Genomic DNA, 22,369 nt, shown 5'->3' on the forward strand with positions numbered 1-22,369 from the left:
GCTGTGATCAAAATTTATTCAATTATTGGTGCGTGATCATACGTTGATGGTTGTTCTAAAATTTTGTAAACAATAAGCAAGACATCCACTGGTTTTGTTTCAGTGGTTTTCCTCAAATGATATGTCATTGGTGGACATGAGTGCTGACACCACTGCCTTATTCAAATTCTCAGATGAAATGGGCTTATTCAAGGAAAAATCGATCGAGTCCATAAATTCATGTTTCTCCAGTAAGGCATCTGCTGTTAGTATAATAATTTTAGTATCATTTCCATGATTCATTCCTCGAATGATATGAGCTGCTTCTAATCCATTCATTTCAGGCATGTGATAATCAGTAATGACTAGATGATAAAATTTTTGTTGAAAGGCATTGATTAATTCCAATCCGTTGGAGGAAGTGGTAATGTTTTTAAAACCACCCTTCTCAAGGAGACGTTTAAGGACAGATAAATTGATAGGATTGTCCTCCGCAAGTAAAATATTGTATTGAGAGACGTCCATGAGGTCATTTCCTGGGTTTGAGGAAAGAGGAGTGATTTCAGTAGGAGAGTTATTGTTCATGGTTGGAGATGAGATTCTTGTGGTGTTGTTGTTGTTGTTTTGATGGAAAGTGGCTATAGTAGGAGAAGGAGGTGTGGATGTTGGTGAGCTAGCATTGGTTGTTGGCTTGATTTTAAATAATTCCTTATGTAACAAGTGACTTCTTTGAATTTCCTTGTTGGAATGATGCTCATCAGTGGTGGCGGAGAGAATTTGAGTGGGAAAGTTTTGATTCTTTAGCAAGTCTTCGATATATTTGAGAGAATTCTTCTTTTTCTTGTCTGGAATTCGAAAAGGAATGGTCACGATAAATGTTGTTCCAGTATTGGGTGGAATGGCATTTGACTCAAATGTTAACTCGCCATTAAAATTAGTGGCGACAATTTTACGAGCAATAGTTAGGCCAAGTCCTGTGGATGTTGCTGCAATCATTCCAGAATTGATGTTGCTGTTATTGTTGTGACTGTTCAGTCCATCTTCTAAAAATTGTGAAAAGTAAGGTTTGAAAAGATTATGTTGAATATCTTTGGGAATTCCTTTTCCATGGTCAATCACTTTAAAAACGACGGTTTCGATCAAATTTGCACTTTCATTTGACCATTGCGCTTGCTTGGCATTTCGAGAACTCTCAGATAATGAATCGCCATGGTCATCTCTTGTTTCAACTTTTAACATGACCGTTGAATTTGGTGATGAGGCCTTCACAGCATTCGTAAGCAAGTTAATGAGAATTTGTTGCAATCGTACGGATTCTCCATAGACCAACGTTGGTAATGATGAACTCGTGCTCATTTGAATGGAAACTGAAAAATTTTGAGCATAGGTCGAAACAATGGATACGACATGTTCCAAACATTCCTCGAGAGAAAAAATGGTATTAGAAGCAGCAGCTGTCAACATGGAATGATGTTGCTCCGAGTTCGATGATTGTGTTGGAGCTGATGAATGTTGTTGATCATGCTGGTGACGTGATGAAGAGTCGCCGGATAAATGTAAAGCAAATACTTCGAAACTTCCTTTTTCCAATTTTGAATATTGTAAAATGTCTTCAATGAGTGTAAGTAAAATGGAGGAGCAACACCCTATGGTTTTTAAATAGTTGAGTTGATCTTGAGAGAGTGGAGTGTCGAGTAGGAGTTCAATGCATCCAGAAATACTCATCTAGACATTTTCAATTATGTTAACAGAAATGGTACAACCATTCGATCATTCCATTCAATAAAAAATTCCCAAATTCAAGAACAAAATTTTCAATTTGAATAAAACGGGAGTGAAATTTGTGATTATTCCATTAAATAGGCCAATTGCGCACACTCAAACTTACCAAAGGCGATCTAAATTCATGTGAAATCGAGCTCACCAATGCATTCTTCGACTTGTTCGCCTCTCTCAATCTACTCGTCATAATATTCATCACATTCAACTTTTCGATCAATTTAAACGACGTTGTGTTAAATACCAAATTAAATATTGTCAACATGGCCAACACTCCAAATGCTTCAGAATATCTTGCGTACTGAATGGCCAATATCACACTTGTTCCTACCGATAATACATTCAGTGGTAAAATACTCCACAATGCAGTGCTTAATCCATCCTCACCCGTTGCAATAGAATTATGCAAAATGAAACTTGACAAATTGTGAATGGTACTTGCTAAAAATCCAATACACATCCAAGCCATGGTAGGATCTCGATTGGCGAAATGCAATCGAAGGAAATGAAGAACAATGTTGATGAGAATGACCAATTTGTAGGCATATATTCGTTGTGGAAGTTTTTCATGTGTTTGTTGGCGAGTGGAAATATCTGACGAGTTCTGAACATTAGTTGTGGTCTCTTGTGTTTCAGTACTGATATTCGTTGGATTCGCAGTGTTTGTATTACTATTTCCATTCTTGTGTGTTGGATGATTGGAAGTTGCATCATCTTTCGAATAGGTTTGAAATTCTGTGAGTGGTTGTGGAAAATGAAGAGTCGCTCCACTCTTTAAAACCAACATTTGTATCAATTTGTCCACGACTGTCGATTGTAGTGCGTCTCTAAATATGGGTAAATTAATGGCCATCAAAGATAAACAAATAAATGCCATTGAAAAGTGATAATCTGTTGCGTATATACACAAATACAAGTAAACAACGATGAAGAGGAAGGGAACGAAGAAACGTTGATGAATCTTTTCGTACAGGTAGAGGATGTAGGTGGTTGAATAGGATGGAGAGTCGGAGGGATTTGAAGAGGAGACGGAGGCTTTGCTGTCATATGTCTGACTTGATGTTTGATGGTTATTGGTGGACTCTTCATGTGGCTGCTGTTTCCATTCCGAAGACGATGAAGATGTGTCTTGTTGTTGATGGCTACTGGAATGATTATTCTGCTCCGAGATGGCTTCAGTCAAATGTTTTTCAAAATCCATTTCTTCTCTCTCATTGTTTTCAAACGAGCTTTTGGTATCTTTCTCGTTGCTTTGATATTCATCATCCAAAGTTGCTAAACGAGATTGGTCACTGAGAAGAATATTCTCTGTGGTAGCAGCAACAACTGAAGAAGAATCATGATTCAAATCGTGACTTTTCATTTTTTTGATTTTGACAATGCAAAAATTGGTTTGCCGCTCAAAGATTCGAAGGGTTGGTCAGACCATGTTTGGACATTGAGCCGAGTGATTGGTTTTGGTAACTACAAAAGATCACGCCAACTTGATAAAAACGAAAGAGATGCCTTGAAATCTGAAAAATTAATATAAAAGAAGAAGCAACACTTGATTGTCCGTCGAATAATTCATTCGTTGTTGAATGTTTTGGTTGAAAAAGCAAATGATTTAAGGGACGAACCCAATTTATTAAAAAAAATCACGGGTGGCCAACTCCTTCAGTAAAAATGACCAAGATGCGAGACAAGATTCTTCGCGAGCGGACAAGGTATTTCACCTCATTTTTCAACCCCGACGATTTTCGAAAATTGTTATCAGAGATAGTTAAACACAACAAACAAGCCTTCAATAAATCTGATTTCTTGAGAGTAGATTCTCTATGCGTTCTAGTTATACATACTCTTTGTTGGTGAAGTAATATGAAGTAAAAAGTGAGAACGAGCCTTTGAAAAAAGTGTGCATTCGTCAGAGTTAATTTAAACACAATTCTCATCATTATCGATTACAACTTTTGCAAAATACTAATTGTTCATACATGTTTAGATTTAGATTTACCGAGAAAACTTGTCGATTTGAATGAGCTTTGGTTGAATTTTACACACTCAGTTTGCATCAAAACAGCACAGGAGCAAGGCAGAAATTTTTGAGTTCTTCAAAAAGAAAAATGGGCAGGCCTAATCGCTGTTGCTGCTGTTCACTCAATGCAAAATTAAGTACTCCACAAAATATCACAATTTTCGGAGTGGATTACAAGAAGCCTCTACTTTGCAACACACACCACAAATATATTACTGAATATATTAAAAACAATTCAATAGATACATCATCACCTATTACTCTCGCAATTCAACGGCAACCAAAGGGAATCAAAGACATCATTTCAATTGTACCTAAAAACTTTGGCCAATGTAAACACTCCGACGACAAGCGGTGTAGCAACTGTAAAAAGGGTAACATGTTATGTAATGGTATTCATTTCGAGAAAGTGAGCCATTTATTAACAGTATCGGGAATCATATCACACAATGGCCACAGCTTCGGAAGTGTGAACTTCAATCATCATGGCGAATTTTGTTTTTTTAGTGTAGATTGCAATAATTGCAATCTCAACAAATATGGAGTTTGTGAAAAATGTTATGAATGCTATGAAACAAAATTACGCCATTATCAGCGAACAATTGAAAACCAAAATACCAAAACAGCTCACCTCGCTGCAAGAACACAAGAATACAAAAATGTCATCAAATCATTGAAGGCAAAAATCTCTCGACGAGATACTACAATTAAGAATTTCGAAGAATTAATTGAAGAAAAAGATCAAAAACATTATTTGATAGAACTTCTCTCGATTGCGCTAGAGGAAGGAAAATTACATGAAACCCAGTTCTTTTATCAATTATTAGAAAATACTTTGCAAAATTTGGTTTCGTCGAAAAATGTTAACGGTTTTCGATACAAAGAGTGTATCATTCATTGGTGTTTATTACTTCGATTTTATGGTGGTTCTCGTTTGTGGAATATTTTGAAAGGAAATTCTCTCGGTGAAACTATAACATCTGAAAACGCATTAGATAAGCTTAATCTATTACTTCCATCTATTTCAACAATTAAGAGCTATCTTCCAGACTTGTCTTTTGGTAACCTTGTCGACAGTGATTTGAAAGATATTGTTAAAGCCATGGCATTGAATAATATTAGTAATAAGATCATAATTTCATATGATGAAATAGAGATTAGAGGAGGATTATGTGTGATGAAAAGTACTGGAAAAGTAATTGGATTCACAAATTGCAATGAAAAGTCTTTTGAAGATATATATAACGCAAAAAGAGAAATTACACCAGACGATGTTGCTAGTCATGTGTGCCAGTTTTTTGCAACAACTCTTGACGGTGAGATGTCTTTTCCTATTTGTTTTGGTGGTCACAAATCAAACCATTATGAATTTATTACAAAGAAAATGACAGAAATTAGAGATCAATTCAAACGAACTTCTTATGGAGATTATGTTTTAGAGGTGGTTGGAGGTTGTAGTGATGGATTAGCTGGTAATTATCAATATGCAACCTCTCATACTAATGAAAATTATGTTCACCTTTTTGATTGGTCTCATTTGCTCAAACGGTTGAGAAATCGTTTATTGAAAGGGGATGATTTGATTATTGAAAAGGAGAGTTTTTCTATGAATACATTATTGAAGGTTAGAAATGAACCCCAACTGCGAGACTGGGTATCGGAAAATATAATTTACCCAGTCGACATTATGAAAATGGAACCTGTTTTTGCATTGATAGATTCTAATGTTATTAGTGGAATTGAACAAAGCAAGCAAATAGGATGTTGTGCATTAGCAAAATATTTAACGTTAATGCAACAAATACATCAAATTTTTGACGATGAACGATGTTCAAACTGGAATGAGAAAAAACAATTAATTGAATCTGTATTGATAACACTTAAGGAATGGAAAGATGCGAATCCTAACATCATTAGTGACGAATTGTATTCTCATATTGTGATGACTATGACTTCACTTCGTTCTCTTTTTGAAAAATATGGAAACCATATTCAAATTAAGGCTTGTGGAATTTCGACGTTAATTGTTGAACATTTTTTTTCCTTAATTCGAGGAAAAATACGATACCCTAATTTTCGAGATTATTGTGGGATCTATCGAGCCGTATGGATTGCTTTGAAGACGAAATTGGCAAAAAATTCTCCAATTAATGTCAATCAACAATCAACCACAAAGTGTTATGGAAATTGTAACGTACGCTTAGACTATTCTGAATTACATCGAAAACACTATGTAAAGAAACACATTCTTCAAGAAGACGATGAGGATACTTTGTTAGAGAAAGATCAAACTATTTCTGAAGAGATGTATGAATATGTGCTCGATGTCACTCAAGATTTTCTTCCACAGAAAAATGTAATGCTGATACGAGAGTATTTATGTAAACAAGCACCAGTCGCGGATGATGGAACTATTATGAACAATATTTTTCTCAGCTGCCCTGAATGTAATCAAATAATGATCCGACAACGATCACTCATTAAGCACTTACAATGTCACAATTATTCACCTCAGCAATGCAAAGATACACTATACAACACAATTATTACTTCACTCAAATCTCGCCAATTTGGCCAACATGTTGAGGGTATTGTTGAGGAAATAGCAACCAAATTGGTAACCAATACCTTTAAGCAAATTCGAATTCGAACAGAACCTGAATTACCAAAAGAATCAGTTATTACATTTAATTCAGAAAAAGGATTATTTGTTCCATCTAACGAGAAGCAATCACAAGCAGAAAATATTTCAACATCAAATATCGCCACCATTGACTCTATTTCAGAAGATTCAACTCAAAACAAATATGTATTTTTTGATTTTGAAACGACTGGATTATGGAAGAATGATGATCCACCAAAAATTACGGAATATTGTTTTGTGGACGTTTTGGCTGGAGCTGTTTTGTATGGCTTAGTTAATCCTGGAAAAGTGATTTCTAACCAAGCACAATCAATTACAGGACTTAACTTGAATATCTTAAGATCAAAATTGCCTATTGAAGGGCATGTGAATGATATTATCCAATTTTTAAACAATAACTCTCAAGGAAAAACCTACTTAATAGCTCATAATGGAGACCGTTTGGATTTTAAAGTTTTTGCCAAAGAATTTTTCGGAAAGTTTTCTGAATTTAATCATGACAATATTGTCTTTGTTGATTCTCTCCGATTAATGAAATCAGAATCGACTTTACACAATTGTCTTCCTCGGAAAATGACAAAGAAAGGGAAATCTAAACCAGTTTTTGCTGAGGATGTATTAATTGAACACTTTAATTTAGGAGATGTCAACAATTCACATTGTGCATTTTATGATGCTATTGGATTGCTTAATATTTTGATCAAGTTTTATGGTAATCTTGACGATGCATTAAAAGCTATCGAGTACTTCAATACCAACCAACTTAAAAGGAAAAGAGAGAAAATTAATGACAGTAATGATAATGAACACAAAGCAAAGAAGAAAGTTGGATGTAGATGTAAAAAAGGAAATTGTTTGAATTGTAATTGTGCCAAGCTTGGAAGAATATGTGATGCAACTTGTGGGTGTAATTCAGAAATTTGCAAACGGAGACAGTGCCAAGTTTGTTCCAACTACACGGAACTAATATTATGTTCCTGTTGTTCTGATATTGTTTGTGAACGATGCTCTTACAATGGAGAATGTCAACGATGTTCTATATTCATAGTTTATCATAAGATCTGCCATCCAAACATGCCAACATTGCTGTGCAATTCATGCCACAAGCCCTGTTTATCACTAACTCCATGCAAGGATTGTGGCTTGAAAGTATGTAATGACTGTTTGAGAGAGAGATGGTGTCGATCATGTTATTGTGATGAGGGGGAATGGTTGTCTTCAACTCAGTCACAATTCCAGTCCTCCATGGACGTGACAAATTTTTAAGAAGTAGCTACCATGGCTCTTGTAATGCCAATTCAACATATTGAGGCACCAATAGTGATGTGGTGTTTCCTTTATGTGTCAGAAACAATCAATTGTATTGGTAGGTTTTGATGGATTGAAACCATCATAAAATCATCCTATGATCGTTGTGTTATTAAAATTCCCAGCGAAAAGTTTCTCGTAGCTTGAGGTGTTCACGAAAAAATACGCTCGAGTTGTCCACCCGTGAAAAAAATGGGATCATCTTTATCAAAAAAGCAAAAACAAGAGATTGGGTCAAACTATGCGGGATATACGAGTTTAGAGTTGTATTCCAACTCCAAGTCCATGAATGTTTCTCCAAAGAAATTTATGGTATCGTCATCGGAAACGAGTGCTTTGGCGAGTCATCATCATCATGGAGCGACGACGGGATTTCATGTTGAGCGAATGTAGGTGTTGATGATCAATGATTGAATTTTGCAAATCAATTTGGATTTCCAATAACAATGCCAAAACTAATTGAATCATTATAATTGTTTCATAATATTATTTCGGAACTTGTATCAACAATACAACAACAGATGCGTAACTGGATTGATAGGAAGCGGAAAAACATTTCTTATTAACAAAATTATGGAATATCTCACCATTCCTAATTTTTCAGATTTCAAACAACACATGCAACATGAAAAGAAAAAGTTGGAATTTATTGAAATTGAAAAAGACATTATTGCCAAGACAAGAACAATTGGTGGAACACAAATTAAGGGTTTAATTTATGTAATTCACCGCAAAGAGTACTTGACCTTACATCACAGTCTAAACGAGTTACTACGTATAGTACAACATAATGGTATGTTACTATCTTTGCAAGACTCGAAATTGACTACTAGCTCTGTAATTTTTTTTTTTCAGCCTCTCTTCATTCCATTCCGATCGTTGTGGTGGGTCTTCACATTCTAGGTGTTGCTCCCTTACTTGCAGACAATTACAAATGTAAGACCATAATGGAGGAAGATTTTGATGCTGCCACTCAACATTTATTTTCATTATTGCATCAACATTTCAACAATCGGTGTTTCTATTTAGATTTTATTGTATCTGAGGACGTGGAGCATGACAGGCAAATGATATCAAGCAATATTGAATACATTTTGATGAGCTTGACAAGTTCACCTCATTCAACAACTCTGTCCAATGAATCCATGACTAAAAAGTATGAAGATTTTAGGCAGCAACATGATGGTGATTTTCAGAATTATGTGCAGAGCATTAGCGAAAAATCCACTCCAAACACGCTACCAGCAAGCCCTTCGAATGTATTTGTTTAAACACGTGACTGCTTAAAGTCAACTATCTGTGTGACGGATTTCAAATTGAAATGTTTGATACTACATCTCTTTCAATAATTAGAGCGAAAATATACGGAATTTAAGGTACATTGCTCTTTCATCTGATGTTGAATATGAGAGAGGCTAGTAAGTAGCTACGTATACGTATTGTTATTCTTGAGGAGAGAGTTCAATGAACGACTTCCCGTGATAGAAGTAGAGACTGTGATGTGTGTTTGATTATTGTTCCGTGCTGCATGGTTTCCAACTCGTGCTGGACTGCTTGCAATAAAAACTCCACTACTCTTTCGATTGACTTTGCCAGAACTCTCTCGCACAATTTCTGCCATGATTCTTGACGTTTCCTTCATTTCTATTTCTTGATTTGGGAAATACATTTCTTGTATCTTTTTGCAATTTGCAATGTATTGATATGCAAGTGTGTAATTCTTCATGGCAGAATATACGAGTGCCAAGTTTTGATAGGACTTGACTGTTTCCATGTGCTGTGATCCAAAAAGTCGCTCTCGTATGGATTTTGCCTGTGTGTAGAACTTGAGAGCTTCATTAATTTTTAAATTTTGAATGAAGGAGCGAGATTCTTCTGGAGAAAGCATACCAATACTGCTTCTCCTCATGGTACAACTTGATCGATTCAATGGCTTTCCAGAGTTTTTAGACAATGCCTTAATCATTTCAACGTCATTGGTGTTGTTTTGAAATGAGGAAAAATACAAGTGACCAATATTGGTATAAATGACAGCATTCCATTCATGTTCAAAGCCATAAACCTTCTCAAAGATAAGCCGTGCTTTTTGATAATACTCAAACGCCTCATCGTTTCTTCCTTGTTGTCGAAAAATATTTCCAATATTGTTAAAGATGGTCGCTAAGGACGGATGTTGTGAAAGCTCTTGCTGAGCATTGACCATTTTAAAGAGCAATTCAAGAGCAGCATTCCAATTTCCCATGCTCATATATACGGATGCCATATTTTCGTACACTAAGAGCGTGTCTGGATGTTTCTCTCCAAAGTGTTCCAAAAATATTTCCTTCACAGTCCGATAATAGCCAAGCGCCAATTCATATTCTCCAGCTTGTTGTTTGATATTTCCCATGGAGAGATAGCAAAATCCTGTGTCGACGTTATTCAGTCCCAAATCATGTTCTCGTATGGAAGTGGCATGAGAAATGTAATCCTCGGCTTGTTTCAAATTTCCAGAACATAAATGTAAATTTCCAATCATGACAAAACATGAAATGGTCGAGTTGTGACGTTCGCCCAGAACTTTCTCTCGAATATTGAGCGCCTTCTCGTACAATAGTAAACTTTCCTCGTATTGTTTCAAACCTTTGAGACAAGTAGCCATGTTGACAAGTGACGTTGCAAAATCAGGATGATCTATCATTCCACAATTTTCAATGATTTCCTTTCCTTGTTTGTACTGATTTAAGGCCGATAAATATTCTCCCTTATATAAATATACATTTCCAATATTGTTATATACAGTTGCAGTTTCAATATGTGACGAACCAAAGAGTGCTTCTCGTAATTTTTTTGCTCGATTGAGACTTTCCATTGCATGGTCAAACGATCCAACCATTGTGTACACCACTCCAAGCTGGTTATAGGCCGAGGCTACTTCATTCGAATTACTTGGAAAATATTTGAGTTTCAGCATCAAGTGTTTTCGATACATTTCAATGGCCAACTTGTATTTCCCCTGTAATTTCATTAAATATCCCAAATCGTTAAAAATTTGAATGCAATACAGAGCTAGTGTTCGATTTTCAGATTTTGAATTGAACTTGCGATCAAGAATTCGTTTGGCTTCTAATAGGTTAAATTTTGCTTCTTTAAATTTGGCTAAATGAGTGTAGCATTCACCAAGTAAAATAAATACATAAATTAAATGTTCGCTATCGGTCCCGAAAGTTTTCAAAATTAATTGCTTGCATTCTTGAGCAGTCTCTGCGGATTGCTGTAAAAGCCCTTCATGTAGTAATTGGCAGGCATGCTCTTTCAATTGATTAATGTCTTGCAAAGTAGAGCTTTCTTTCGTGTTCTTTGAGAAAAGTTTTGTAGTTGTGTTGTTGGGTCGTTGTGACTTGAATTGAGAGGTGGGAGTCTTGCTGTTCAACTTCTCATCATACGGCTTCTCTGCAATTGAAGTTACAGATTCTTCAACATGTCGAGAAGTTACAATGCTTGGTGATGTCACATATTGTTGGGAGGTCAGTTTCACTGGTTGATGTTGTTGTCCTTTCACAGCAACCTGTGGGGTTACGGCTGCTTCTTCATGATTTGGGATTGGAAACGAAGGGGAGCATGGTTGATCGAAATCATGATCTGAATCGCCATCATGCTTATTCTTTTCAAAATTTTCCAAGAAGGGAGAATCTCCGCCAGGAGTTTGTTCTCTATTAATGAGGGGCTTATATTTTTCAATGTCACCCGAATGTTTTCTGAACGGAGTTGGAGTTTGTAGGTTGACCACATTCTTTGGAAATGGTGTGAAGGGTTGAGGTGAAAATAAGCATGTTGGTTCTGAGTCGACACCTCTTTTAGATCCAGATTTAGGAAGGGAATGTTTGGATTGCGAGGAAATTGGAGAATCATTCGATGTGGGGCTGTTCGACGTCGCTTCAAAAGAATGATTCTGAGAGTCGCCTCGCTTACTGTCGTGGTCTTCAAAAAAAGTGTGAAAAACATGAACTCCTCGTTGAATTTGTTTGATTCGTTCGTGCCATGCATCCTCAAGAGAAAGATTATTTTCTTTTCTGTCACTATTTGTTACCTGTTGAGCGGCAAACAGAGGTGACATGATGTTGTTGGGATCGTTTTGATGATGAAGTTGTCTGCCCTTATTCATGACAGGACTGAAAAAGCTTTTCGGTGATAAATTATTAAAATTATTTTCATGTCGTTCCAATCTCGTATTGGCAATTTCATTTGGTTCGAACACTGAATAATCACATCGACGTGTTGCTTGAGGAGAAACTTGAATGTTATTACTGCTTTTTGGTAATTTCAGAGTCGAGTTTGATTTTTCAGCTGATCGAAATAATCTTTCAGTGTTCGAAAGTTCATCTGTTTTTGTGGTCGATGCTAATCCCGAATTTGTTTCCGTGTTTGTTATCGAGTGATTATTTGATGATTCGTAGGTATGGAGCGAGGAATTTTTGTTGATCGGACTTGCTGTTGTTCGACCACCTATCGCTAAAGATCGTTGTTGTGGTTTCCTTCGTGAAGGAGTCAGTGCTCGACTCGGCGACAGAAAGTTTGCATTTAAAGTGTAATTCATGCTGGTTGTTCAAAAATTCATTGTTTTTTTTTAAAAATAAAACGAAACGAACGGTAAATTTTGGCGGTCAAATATCCAACTGGTATTGTAAAGGCATGAAAATTGTGTTTGACAAGTTAACTTGCATCTAGCGTTTTGTTATTTGGTTTTAATTGTTAAATGCCAGATGAAATTACAAAAGAAAATAATAATAATTTAATTAGAAAAAAATGGTCAAACATGCTGTAGGTTTATCACATTCAGTTGACCATCATGGTCAAACAACCAATTTAAAATTTAATAATTCAACAACAAATAGAAATCCCATCCGATCATGAAATGTTCTCGGGATGGTGATATCCGATCTCTCAACGTACTGCTATTGCACTCGGGAAATAGTAGCAATAGTGCTTCTCCGTCTTCTACAACCAACATTCCGAATACAGCAACGATCATGACAGGTACAACCTTTACATTAAATTCACCTCGAAATGCTGCAGATACAATCATCATGCCAACTTCCACTTCAACGCCTTCATTGATGATGTATAATCATCATTCCTATCATCTCGGAGGAGGATCATTGAGTGCTGGGAATACACTTGTTTCTGCACATTCGAATAGTGCCAATGCTGTTCAACAATTGCAGAATTTACATTCATTGGTGAATTATGTGGATGAAGAGGATGTATGTTTTATTGTTGCTGCTCCTAACAAGGATCAATAATTGTGTTGCGAAATTGTGAATTTGAATAATAATATTTTGATGATGAATAATAATTTTTGATTAATTTTCAAAAGGATACCTATGTATGTAATCATGGATTTTGAGGACCTAGCATTATTTGAATATGTAATAATTATTATTATCAAAATTTTGTAATTATTATTTGGACGGTAACTTTAGGAATTATATGTGAGTATTCAACCATATTATTTCAATAATTGTGACATTGTAAAAAGACTCCATTAATGATGGCATGTCGACATGGAAATTTTCAAATTGCTCAAACGCTATTAGAACATGGAGCGAGCGTAGAAATGGAGTCAGCAGTAAGTAAAATATTTATGCATGTAATGAAGAGAATTGCCACACACAAAATTTTGAAAATCTTTTCAACATTCCAGTATGATGGCTATCCACTCCACATTGCCGTGTTAGGAAAAAATTTGAATATTGTCATGTTGTTAGTGGAACAATATCATGCCAATATTCAACAACCTTCAAGATATGTAAGTGTACATGAACAAAGCTATGAATGGATTCAATGATCGTTCCACTGATTATTTTAGTATAATGAAACACCACTTTTTGTTTCAGTAGCCAACAATAATTTACCCATAGCAAACTACTTGATTGAGAAAGGAGCAAATGCTGATTATTGTAATTATGTAAGTATTCGTCATACTTTGAGTCACAAAGAAATATATTTCGAAAAGAATGGACTTGTAAGTTGTTTCATGAAATATATGTCCAGTGAACCAACTTGAATAGTGTTGCCTACATTTAGCGTGTTCCAGTAATAACGAAGCAATGGTAAAACTCTTGTTGGAGCAAGCAAAGGCCAAAGTGAACATCATGTCATCACAAAATGACGTCAAGGAAAGAAGCTCTCCCTTGATGATTGCTTGTCGAAATGGTAATACGCGAATTGTTAATTTATTATTGGAGCACTACGCAAAAGTGGATATTTATGATCATGTACGTATTCATGTATTGAATAATTTGGTGTCTCATTCCACCTATTCCACATGTTTATTTACTTGTCTTAATACAGAAAGGACAAACTCCTCTTCACATTGCAGCAAAGCTTGGACATTTCGATATTGTGAAAAGTCTACTTCGTCATTGTGCCGATAAAAACAAGAAAGATTCAGAAGGGAAAACAGCGGCCAATGTCTCAAAAACTAGAGATATTGAGGAATACATACGACACTTTTCCAAAAAGAATACCCAAATTTATGCCAAACTGAAAAAGGCGTATGAATATTATGAAAAATTACTTTTCAGCAATGACAATGACGTGTTATTGAAATCGAACGAATTATTTAAACCTCTCAATAGAGAGCAAGTGAACTACAATTTACTCATTGATTGTATCAATTTTAAAAGAATGGAATTGAAGGAAGAATGTGGTCCAACCGAATTAGAATCACGCTTTCAGGAATATATTTATAATTTAGGTTACAACTCTTTCAAGTTGGGACTAAAACCAATTCTCAAACTTCTCATTCAACACTTTAAACTGGTACCTATTGAGCTGCATAAGAGAAATCCGAATCAAGTGGATATTACTTCTAACTTGTATGATTACTGTGTGAATGTCATGAATAATATTAACAAGAAACAATTATTTGTCAAGTACAAGAATAATAGAATACGTATGGAAATTACCACCAATACGAAACCAAAAGATTTAATGGACTCGCTGCGTGAAAACTTTTTCAGTAATACCAATCGTTTGTTTTCTAAACAAGAATTATTACTTGTCTATGAATGTCAAGGTAGAAATATTACAGTGAACAAACCTGAAGAAATGGAAGACATGTTGAGATACTTTTTTGACAAGAGAAATGGTCATATTGATCAGTTTGAAGTAGAACTCATTTACAATGAAACAGAATGGATACCTGTTCATGAATTAGGAAGAGGAACCTATGGAGTAAGTAATACAAGACGCTGCGTCAGGTTACATGAATGTACTAACTCTGTTGTTGACAAATAGGTCGTTTACATGGCGTAAGTAGTAAACACATGGTGATGTGGTAGTAGTGTAAAGCATGTGAACATAACCTACTGTTGTGGCCACAAGTCTTGATCAAACACCACCCTATCAGCGAGTTGCTGTCAAAGAATTCGACATTAAGAATGGCGATAATACGAAAATTCCAAAATGGAAAATCGAACAAGAGGTCAAATTAATGAGCAAAATTGACCATCCACACATTATCAAATATATATCGACCAAATCGACCAGTAACAAGTTTTATATCAAGATGCAATACATGTCTGGTGGAAGTTTGAAATCCATGTAAGTGATTTGTGTATTCATCTCTTGTGTCTTCTAACTATTGTTTATTTGCATACAATATATAATACAATGATAATACATCTTGAACATTTCAATGTCGTATGGAATTTTTTGACATTAGGATACACAAAATAAGTGTTGCAGAAAAGTTGAAATATCCAAAATTATCAAACTATCTCATCCAGAAATATGCTTCTCAAATTCTAAGTGCTCTTGTGTATTTACATGAAGGAAGCGAGGCTCGAAGACCCATCGTGCATCGAGACATTAAGAGTTCCAATATTTTACTGAAAGATGTCAATACAGCTGTATTGTGTGATTTTGGTGAAAGTTTGCTTTTGAGGGATGACATTTCGAATAATATGAAATTGACGAAACCAGAAATTGAAGAGCGTATTGGAGGAACTCTTCTCTTCATGTAAGTGAAATTCCATCATTCATTCCATGTTATTTAATTCACCATGTATCTATTTTTTACAAACTGGAATTGATTTTAAAATTCCAATCCAAACACCAGGGCTCCAGAAATGTTCAGAAAAAGTGTTCTCAAGAATGCCATCTATTCAGACATTTGGAGTTTTGGATGCACACTCTGTGAATGGATCAGTGGTAAGAATCCATGGGAAGAAACTGGTCTCCTCAAAATTAAGGAACGAGAAGGTCAAATTCGTTACATGCTGCAACATGCCGATGAATTGGAAAATTACATTCCATCGTGTTATTATGATGAATTGAAGCAACTCATTCGAAAATGTTTGAGATATCATCCAACGTCGAGACCAACAGCTCGTCAACTCCTAGACGAACCCTTCTTTAAGATTAAGTTCGATGAGGACAAGTATGTGATATTGGTATGTTATTGGAATGATGGTTTTTTGCGAATTCATTTCAACATGGAAAATATTTTTATAATCATGATCATCACACAATGACTTGTGTTTTTACATTCTCGATCGCACATACACGACAGGAACGAAACTTTATCATGAATGAAATTCACAAAGAATTGAATCAAGCGATTAAGCGTGTGGAAGAAACCAAACAAGAACAAACAGTCTATGAACGAACCATTGATTTACAAGAAATGGGACATCAACACGATTTGAGCGCCTCAACCTCCTTCTCCTTCCTTACTTCAGAACATATGGATTCATTGTCTGGATCTCCAGGATCTGGCATTGATTTACAAGATGAAGAATTCTATCGACAAAGTATTGCCAATTCGAATGGTATGAGTTTCTCATCCATCTCTTCTTCACAATCTTTCATGAATCCAGCAGGAAATGGTATAGCGTATCAGCGATCAATGACACCATCATCGAGTGTCGGTAGTAGTGCACATAATTTTGGAGGTGGAATCCATACCAAGAATCCATCGCCCAACACGATGCCACGAGTGAGCTTTTCAGAGAGTTTTCGAGGGAGTTTTGCAAGTACTGGATCGAATGCCACGAGTGATGTCATTCAACACGATGGAAGTGATATTTTGACAAGTCCTGGCAGTGAGAATTGATTCATTCCATTCTAACAACCCTTCCATGCAAGTGAAGTAGTGGCGCCATTCAAAACTATTTAAAAAAAAAATGTTCAAACAACATCAAAAACAGTCCGCGTTGAAACCCATGTCCAACACGTTGAAGGCTTCAAACAAGAGGCTTTCGGAAGATGAAGAGGTAGGTTCCGAGATGCATCATGAAACGACAAAACGACCATGTTATTGTTGTAGCTTGAAGATTTACCTCCATTGCTGGAGCAAGAAGATGATGAACAAGATGATGATTCACCTCCTCCACTTCTAGATGACGACGAGTGTGATTTGCCTCCACTTCTAGATGATGACGAAGAGGATGACTCCGATTCTCCTCCACCACTTCTGGATGATGACGATGAAGAAACATTGCATGTAAAACCTGTAAATTCAATTAATCAAAAGGCTTTGAGCTCACTCACGAAACAGAAAACTCCACAAATGGTGCACACTTCGCCACATGTTCCAAAAGTGTCAACCTCACAAACAAGAGACCATGACGATTTACCTGCTCTCTTAACCGACGATGAGGAAACAACAGATGAAGAAGACAATACTGAGGACTTGCCACCTCTGGAAGAAGACGATATAGAGGACGAAGAAGAAGAAGAAGAAGATTACTTTTTAGACGAGGACAGTGATCAAGAAATGACCTCAAGTAGTGACTCGGACGATGAGCGATTTTTCATGCGTGAAACACCAGAACGACGCAAGCCTGTCTTTGACATGCCTTTCAAACCTCAACCATTCTCCACAATTCCCAATTTCCAAGCGGACCCGGCCACAGAAGAAAAAAGGCGAAAAGAATGGGAGGAATACAACCAAAAAAAGAGGGAAGAGAAATTAAGACGAGAAAATCTTAAAAAGAAAAAACAAGAACTCCAAGAAAAGCAAACAAAAGCTGCCACCGCTGACAATGTACCACCACCATTGCCAACAAACAAGCCTACCTCAGAAGCAGTTAATGAGGCTCCAATCGAATTAGGTAGCTGCTTAAACTGTACACTTGGAAACAAAACTATAACGAATAAGGATGAATATTACGTTTGCACATGCTCCAACAAGTGCAAGCTGCAATTCCACAAAAATTGTTGGCTCAAATTTTACCGAGCCAATCGTGCGAGTGACAAATCTGTCGCATGCCCAACTGAAGCATGTGGTGGTTACATTGAAGATTTATTTTTGTACGATAGAGAAGAACAAAAAACGAGAACCAAATGCCCTGCTCCTAGCATCTCCTCGTCAACACGACAGCCACCAAAGAAGAAGAGCGAATTATTCAAGGCAACCACTGCAAGTGAAGAAAGTAGCAGTCAAACTTCCAAGAAGAAAAAGAAAGATAAGAGCGAAAAATTCTCAGTTCAACAGCAAGCAGAACTCATCGATGATACCACGGCTAATGCTACTGCCACAGATACTTGCACAGCTGAGACTGAGCCTTCCAATACTACCACGTCAACAAGTGCCACCGCTTCAACTACTTCCACCACTACGACCACAGATACTAGCACAAGTGAAACATTTGATGAGAGTCAAATTAAAGTCTCGGTTATTGGAGGCAAGTTAGCGAAAGCTGTAGAGAAGAAGAAACTTATGGATAGAGCTTTGGAAGAAACGGAAAAACGTAAGAAAAAACACTTGTACAAGAGAACTGACTTTTCCATCAAAGCTGGTAATGACGTAGGCATTATAGTTGAAATTGAGCCCATGCGAAAAGTACTGACTGAATACGGTTACAAGAAATGCAACAAGGAAGAGTTTCAATTGGGAGATTTGATACAATTCCAAATTGAGGAAGGAAATGACTATGTGCGAAATATAGAATTGATCGAACAACTTGAGACGGTACCTGAAAACTTCTCTGATCTTCATGAACAACTTAAAGAAAATCTCAAAATCATTAAGGAAAGATTTGGTGTGGGCATTGTTTTCAAATTTCGGTCTTCCAAAAAGAAAAAGTCCACCACAACCTCCACAAGCAAACAACAGAAAAAGTCCACCAATAAGGCTACCTCTGATCTTCAGCAACAAGATGGTTCTGTCGACTACTCTGTGGCCTCATCATCGTCAGGCAATGCTATGAATACTCAGACGACGGCGATATCGCCAAAGACTTCTGAAGACTCCTCAAGGCAAGGTAGAAACGTTGCAATCTCAAACCAAGAAGGCAGACAAATATTTACCATGGAAAATGTCTCTGAATTTTCTTCACCCTCCTCTGCAGGCTCTCCGTGGTGCCTTGGAATAATTTCAGAGAAGAAGGAAACGTTTGGTAAGGTTCAAGTTTCGCTTTTTGCATCATCAGTTCCATTAGCTTTGCAGCAGCAAGAGACCTACTTTTTCCACAAGATGAATGTGAATAAGCGATCAGTAGATGCTCAATGTGGTGATTTTGTTATATTCACGATTAATGAACAGAATAAGGCCGTCACCAATATTCATGTCATATCCAATGACTTGTATGAACATTATCTCACATCAAATTAATAGGAAGTTGGTTACCAAGAAGACCTGAGCCTAGTCCTAAGGTGGTAACAGCAACAGACAACAAGAAACCCTATTTAACCCTTAATATGTACTTGAGAGGATCTATGAGACTACAGTTGATGCCAGTTCATTCAGGATGTGTCACTCAGAAATAAACGGATAGTACACTGCACTTCTTTGAAACCAAAATGTTCGGAACGGATATCGAGACTGCACCATTTTTCCAAATCAAAAAATTTCCACATCATCACATCTTGTCCATATTCGCAGTATTTTTTGATTCCCATCGCCAAACCTTCATCATCATCAACCCTCTCTTTTTTAGAATTAATTAATTACAAAAACCCTCCTTTCTCATTAACAACCATGCAAGAGAGAAGAGCTGCCCATATGGCTCATTCCCACTATCCACCACATCCATCCTCGCAGGGTAATCCTCCTCCAGGTATGATGCAAGGTCCTCCACCACAAATGTCCCATGGTCCTCCACCACCAGGTGGATCTTCTCATGGTCCTCCACCAAGTATGATCAATCCTCCACCATCTGTGGTTCATGGTCATGGTCCTCCACCACCCCCAACGGCTCTACTTGGACCCACCGTGATGATGGATATGATGGAACAAATCAAGAGTAGTTACGTAGCAATGGAACAAGAATACAACATGTGTAAGATGCACCGGGATGAACTGGAGAGAAAGTTGGACGCTCAAATTTCTGAATTCCAACTGATGCACTCTGCCATCATTGAGTTGGAAAATGCTTTTACTAACGCTAAACAACAGTAAGTATTTTGCGAGAGTGAACATATTTGGTTGTGTATTCATAACCACGTTTTTATTCATTAATTTTTGATTCATATTGTTGTTTTAATGTATGCTTGTTGTTGTTGTTTGGTATGATAATTGTTGTTTAATAATTTACAACAATAACAACAACCACTTCACTCTCCATAATCATGATGATACAAATGATTGTCATCTTGCCGAATCTTTCATCATCTTAATCCTCTCTCATAATTAATACTTCCAAAATTGTTCCCATTGACTTCTCTTGCACCATGGAAATTATTATTTCCAACTCATTGTGTGAAACCCTTGATCATGTAACTACAGCTATGAAGATCGAATTCAACAAATGCAATCAACCATTGAACAACTCAGACAACAGCTCTCACAACAAATGTCAGGACAACAAGAGGGTGGTATTCCACCAGTGATGCCTCCCATGTCATCATTGCATCAACAGCCACCTCCAATGGGTCCTGGAATGGGATCAAACAGAGGTGATCTTCTTCCGGGAGCAGGTAATGCGCTTCCTCCACCATCGTCTCTTGGTAATAATCCTCCACAATTACCACCTCTTCACAGCAATCCAATGACTAATCAACCAAACGCACATAATGGCTCACCATCACAACCATCACTTCCTCCAATGGTTGCCAACAACCCTCCACAAATGTTGGGACAACAGCCTCCACCACCTATGGGGCTCGGAGGAGGAGCAAACAATCCACCATTGCCACCCTATGATGGTAAGCAATCGGTAGGCTCTCGCGAAAGAACAAGTCCTTTTCCTCCAAGCAACGGACCACCATCGCTAGGTAATCCTCCTTCTTCGACACCAACTGGAATGATCCCATCTTCTGATTTGATGAATTTGCACAACACACCACCAGGAAATGGATCATCTCTTCCGTCCATGTCAAAGAACGGAATGAACATTCAAGGTCCACCAAATTCTTCTCAACCTAACACAAACGTAAGTGACTCCTTTCCACATTTTACGGAGAGACCAAATTCAGTAAATAACATGATGCATCATAATACTCAGCCATCTCAAACGAATGGAATTCCAACTGAAGCAAGACAAATACCTGTAATTACGCCACAACAACAACCACAACAAACAACTGTTAATTTATTTGATGCAAGAAATGAGAATGTTGTAAAGAAAGAAGGAAATGATTGGGTTGTAGTATTTAATCCTCAAGTAGCAGCAACAACAAATTTAAACATGAGCCTGTATCATAATTTGGATCAAGAAAGTGTTGTTTGTTGTGTCAAGTTTAGTTCCTGTGGAAGATATTTGGCCACTGGAAGCAACAAGCAGGCTATTGTATTTGATGTCGACTCTGGAAAGAAGTTTGGAACCTTCTCAACACTCGGACCAATCACAAACCCAACCAGACATGCAGAAGAAGATGAAAATGAAGATGGTAAAAAATCATCAAACCCAGAGGAGTCTGATCAAGCCAATGTCATGGACGGAGCTGGCAAGGATGACTCTTACATTAGAAGCGTTTGCTTCTCACCTGACAACAAGTATCTCGTTGCTGGCGCTGATAAAACTGTAAAGATTTGGGATGTGGACACAAAACAAATTTATAGATCTCTCGAAGGTCACGAATTGGATATTTATTCACTCGATTTTTCACCTGACAGCAGACTTTTAGTTTCTGGAAGCGGTGACGGAAAGGCCAAGATTTGGGACATGGAAACTGGTGAATGTAGACACACTTGTGGAAATGAGGAAATTGGTCCACGAGAAGGTGTCACTAGCGTTGCTATTTCTCCAGATGGTAGAACAGTTGCAACAGGCTCATTGGATTGTGTTGTTCGTTTGTGGGACATGACCACTGGTGAATTGCTAGAATCATTGAACGGTCATGACGACTCGGTGTACAGCGTTGCATTTGCTCCTGACGGTAAAAGCCTTGCTTCTGGTTCATTGGATAGAACCCTCAAGATTTGGGATGTGAAATCAGCCCAATGCACTGCCTCCTTATCCGGACATAGAGATTTTGTTTTGAGCGTTGCCTATTCACCAGACGGTAGATGGTTGGTGAGTGGTTCTAAGGATAGAAGTGTTCAATTCTGGGATCCAAGAAGCAACATTTTACATTTGATGTTGCAAGGACACAAGAATTCTGTCATTAGCGTTTCTTTGAATCCTAAGCGACCTCTTTTTGCTACAGGTAGCGGAGATTATCGTGCAAGAGTTTGGAAGTATCAAGACTAATTTTGAAGCTTTGTGCCGATTTTG

At 37.1% G+C, this 22,369-nt stretch overlaps 7 protein-coding genes across 7 annotated transcripts; 5 read left to right on the forward strand and 2 right to left on the reverse strand.

Annotated features, from left to right (window-relative positions):
• Positions 1–99: 99 nt before the first annotated feature.
• C9374_011514 (uncharacterized protein) lies at positions 100–3,121 on the reverse strand (the record flags this gene model as incomplete). Its single annotated transcript, XM_044687178.1, has 2 exons — positions 100–1,704; positions 1,868–3,121. 2 exons carry the CDS (start codon positions 3,119–3,121, stop codon positions 100–102), a joined length of 2,859 nt encoding a protein of 952 aa, XP_044554683.1.
• Positions 3,122–3,860: 739 nt separating this feature from the next.
• C9374_011515 (uncharacterized protein) lies at positions 3,861–7,573 on the forward strand (the record flags this gene model as incomplete). The annotated part of the gene is made up of 2 exons (XM_044687179.1): positions 3,861–7,323; positions 7,476–7,573. The coding sequence occupies 2 exons, from the start codon at positions 3,861–3,863 to the stop codon at positions 7,571–7,573; spliced, it is 3,561 nt and encodes a 1,186-aa protein (XP_044554684.1).
• Positions 7,574–7,916: 343 nt separating this feature from the next.
• Positions 7,917–8,995, forward strand: C9374_011516 (uncharacterized protein; the record flags this gene model as incomplete). The annotated part of the gene is made up of 3 exons (XM_044687180.1): positions 7,917–8,113; positions 8,246–8,517; positions 8,580–8,995. 3 exons carry the CDS (start codon positions 7,917–7,919, stop codon positions 8,993–8,995), a joined length of 885 nt encoding a protein of 294 aa, XP_044554685.1.
• Positions 8,996–9,150: 155 nt separating this feature from the next.
• Positions 9,151–12,300, reverse strand: C9374_011517 (uncharacterized protein; the record flags this gene model as incomplete). The annotated part of the gene is made up of 1 exon (XM_044687181.1): positions 9,151–12,300. One exon carries the CDS (start codon positions 12,298–12,300, stop codon positions 9,151–9,153), a length of 3,150 nt encoding a protein of 1,049 aa, XP_044554686.1.
• A 209-nt stretch (positions 12,301–12,509) lies between these two features.
• On the forward strand, positions 12,510–16,824 carry C9374_011518 (uncharacterized protein; the record flags this gene model as incomplete). Its single annotated transcript, XM_044687182.1, has 12 exons — positions 12,510–12,524; positions 12,599–12,967; positions 13,243–13,332; positions 13,408–13,512; positions 13,573–13,728; positions 13,775–13,981; positions 14,058–14,942; positions 15,006–15,019; positions 15,093–15,311; positions 15,433–15,729; positions 15,829–16,162; positions 16,282–16,824. 12 exons carry the CDS (start codon positions 12,510–12,512, stop codon positions 16,822–16,824), a joined length of 3,234 nt encoding a protein of 1,077 aa, XP_044554687.1.
• Positions 16,825–16,894: 70 nt separating this feature from the next.
• On the forward strand, positions 16,895–19,326 carry C9374_011519 (uncharacterized protein; the record flags this gene model as incomplete). Its single annotated transcript, XM_044687184.1, has 2 exons — positions 16,895–16,984; positions 17,038–19,326. 2 exons carry the CDS (start codon positions 16,895–16,897, stop codon positions 19,324–19,326), a joined length of 2,379 nt encoding a protein of 792 aa, XP_044554688.1.
• Positions 19,327–19,692: 366 nt separating this feature from the next.
• On the forward strand, positions 19,693–22,345 carry C9374_011520 (uncharacterized protein; the record flags this gene model as incomplete). Its single annotated transcript, XM_044687185.1, has 3 exons — positions 19,693–20,108; positions 20,440–21,085; positions 21,158–22,345. 3 exons carry the CDS (start codon positions 19,693–19,695, stop codon positions 22,343–22,345), a joined length of 2,250 nt encoding a protein of 749 aa, XP_044554689.1.
• Between the last annotated feature and the right edge of the window lie 24 nt (positions 22,346–22,369).

Source organism: Naegleria lovaniensis (assembly GCF_003324165.1).
Source record: "Naegleria lovaniensis strain ATCC 30569 chromosome Unknown tig004, whole genome shotgun sequence".
NCBI lineage: Eukaryota > Heterolobosea > Eutetramitea > Acrasida > Naegleriidae > Naegleria > Naegleria lovaniensis.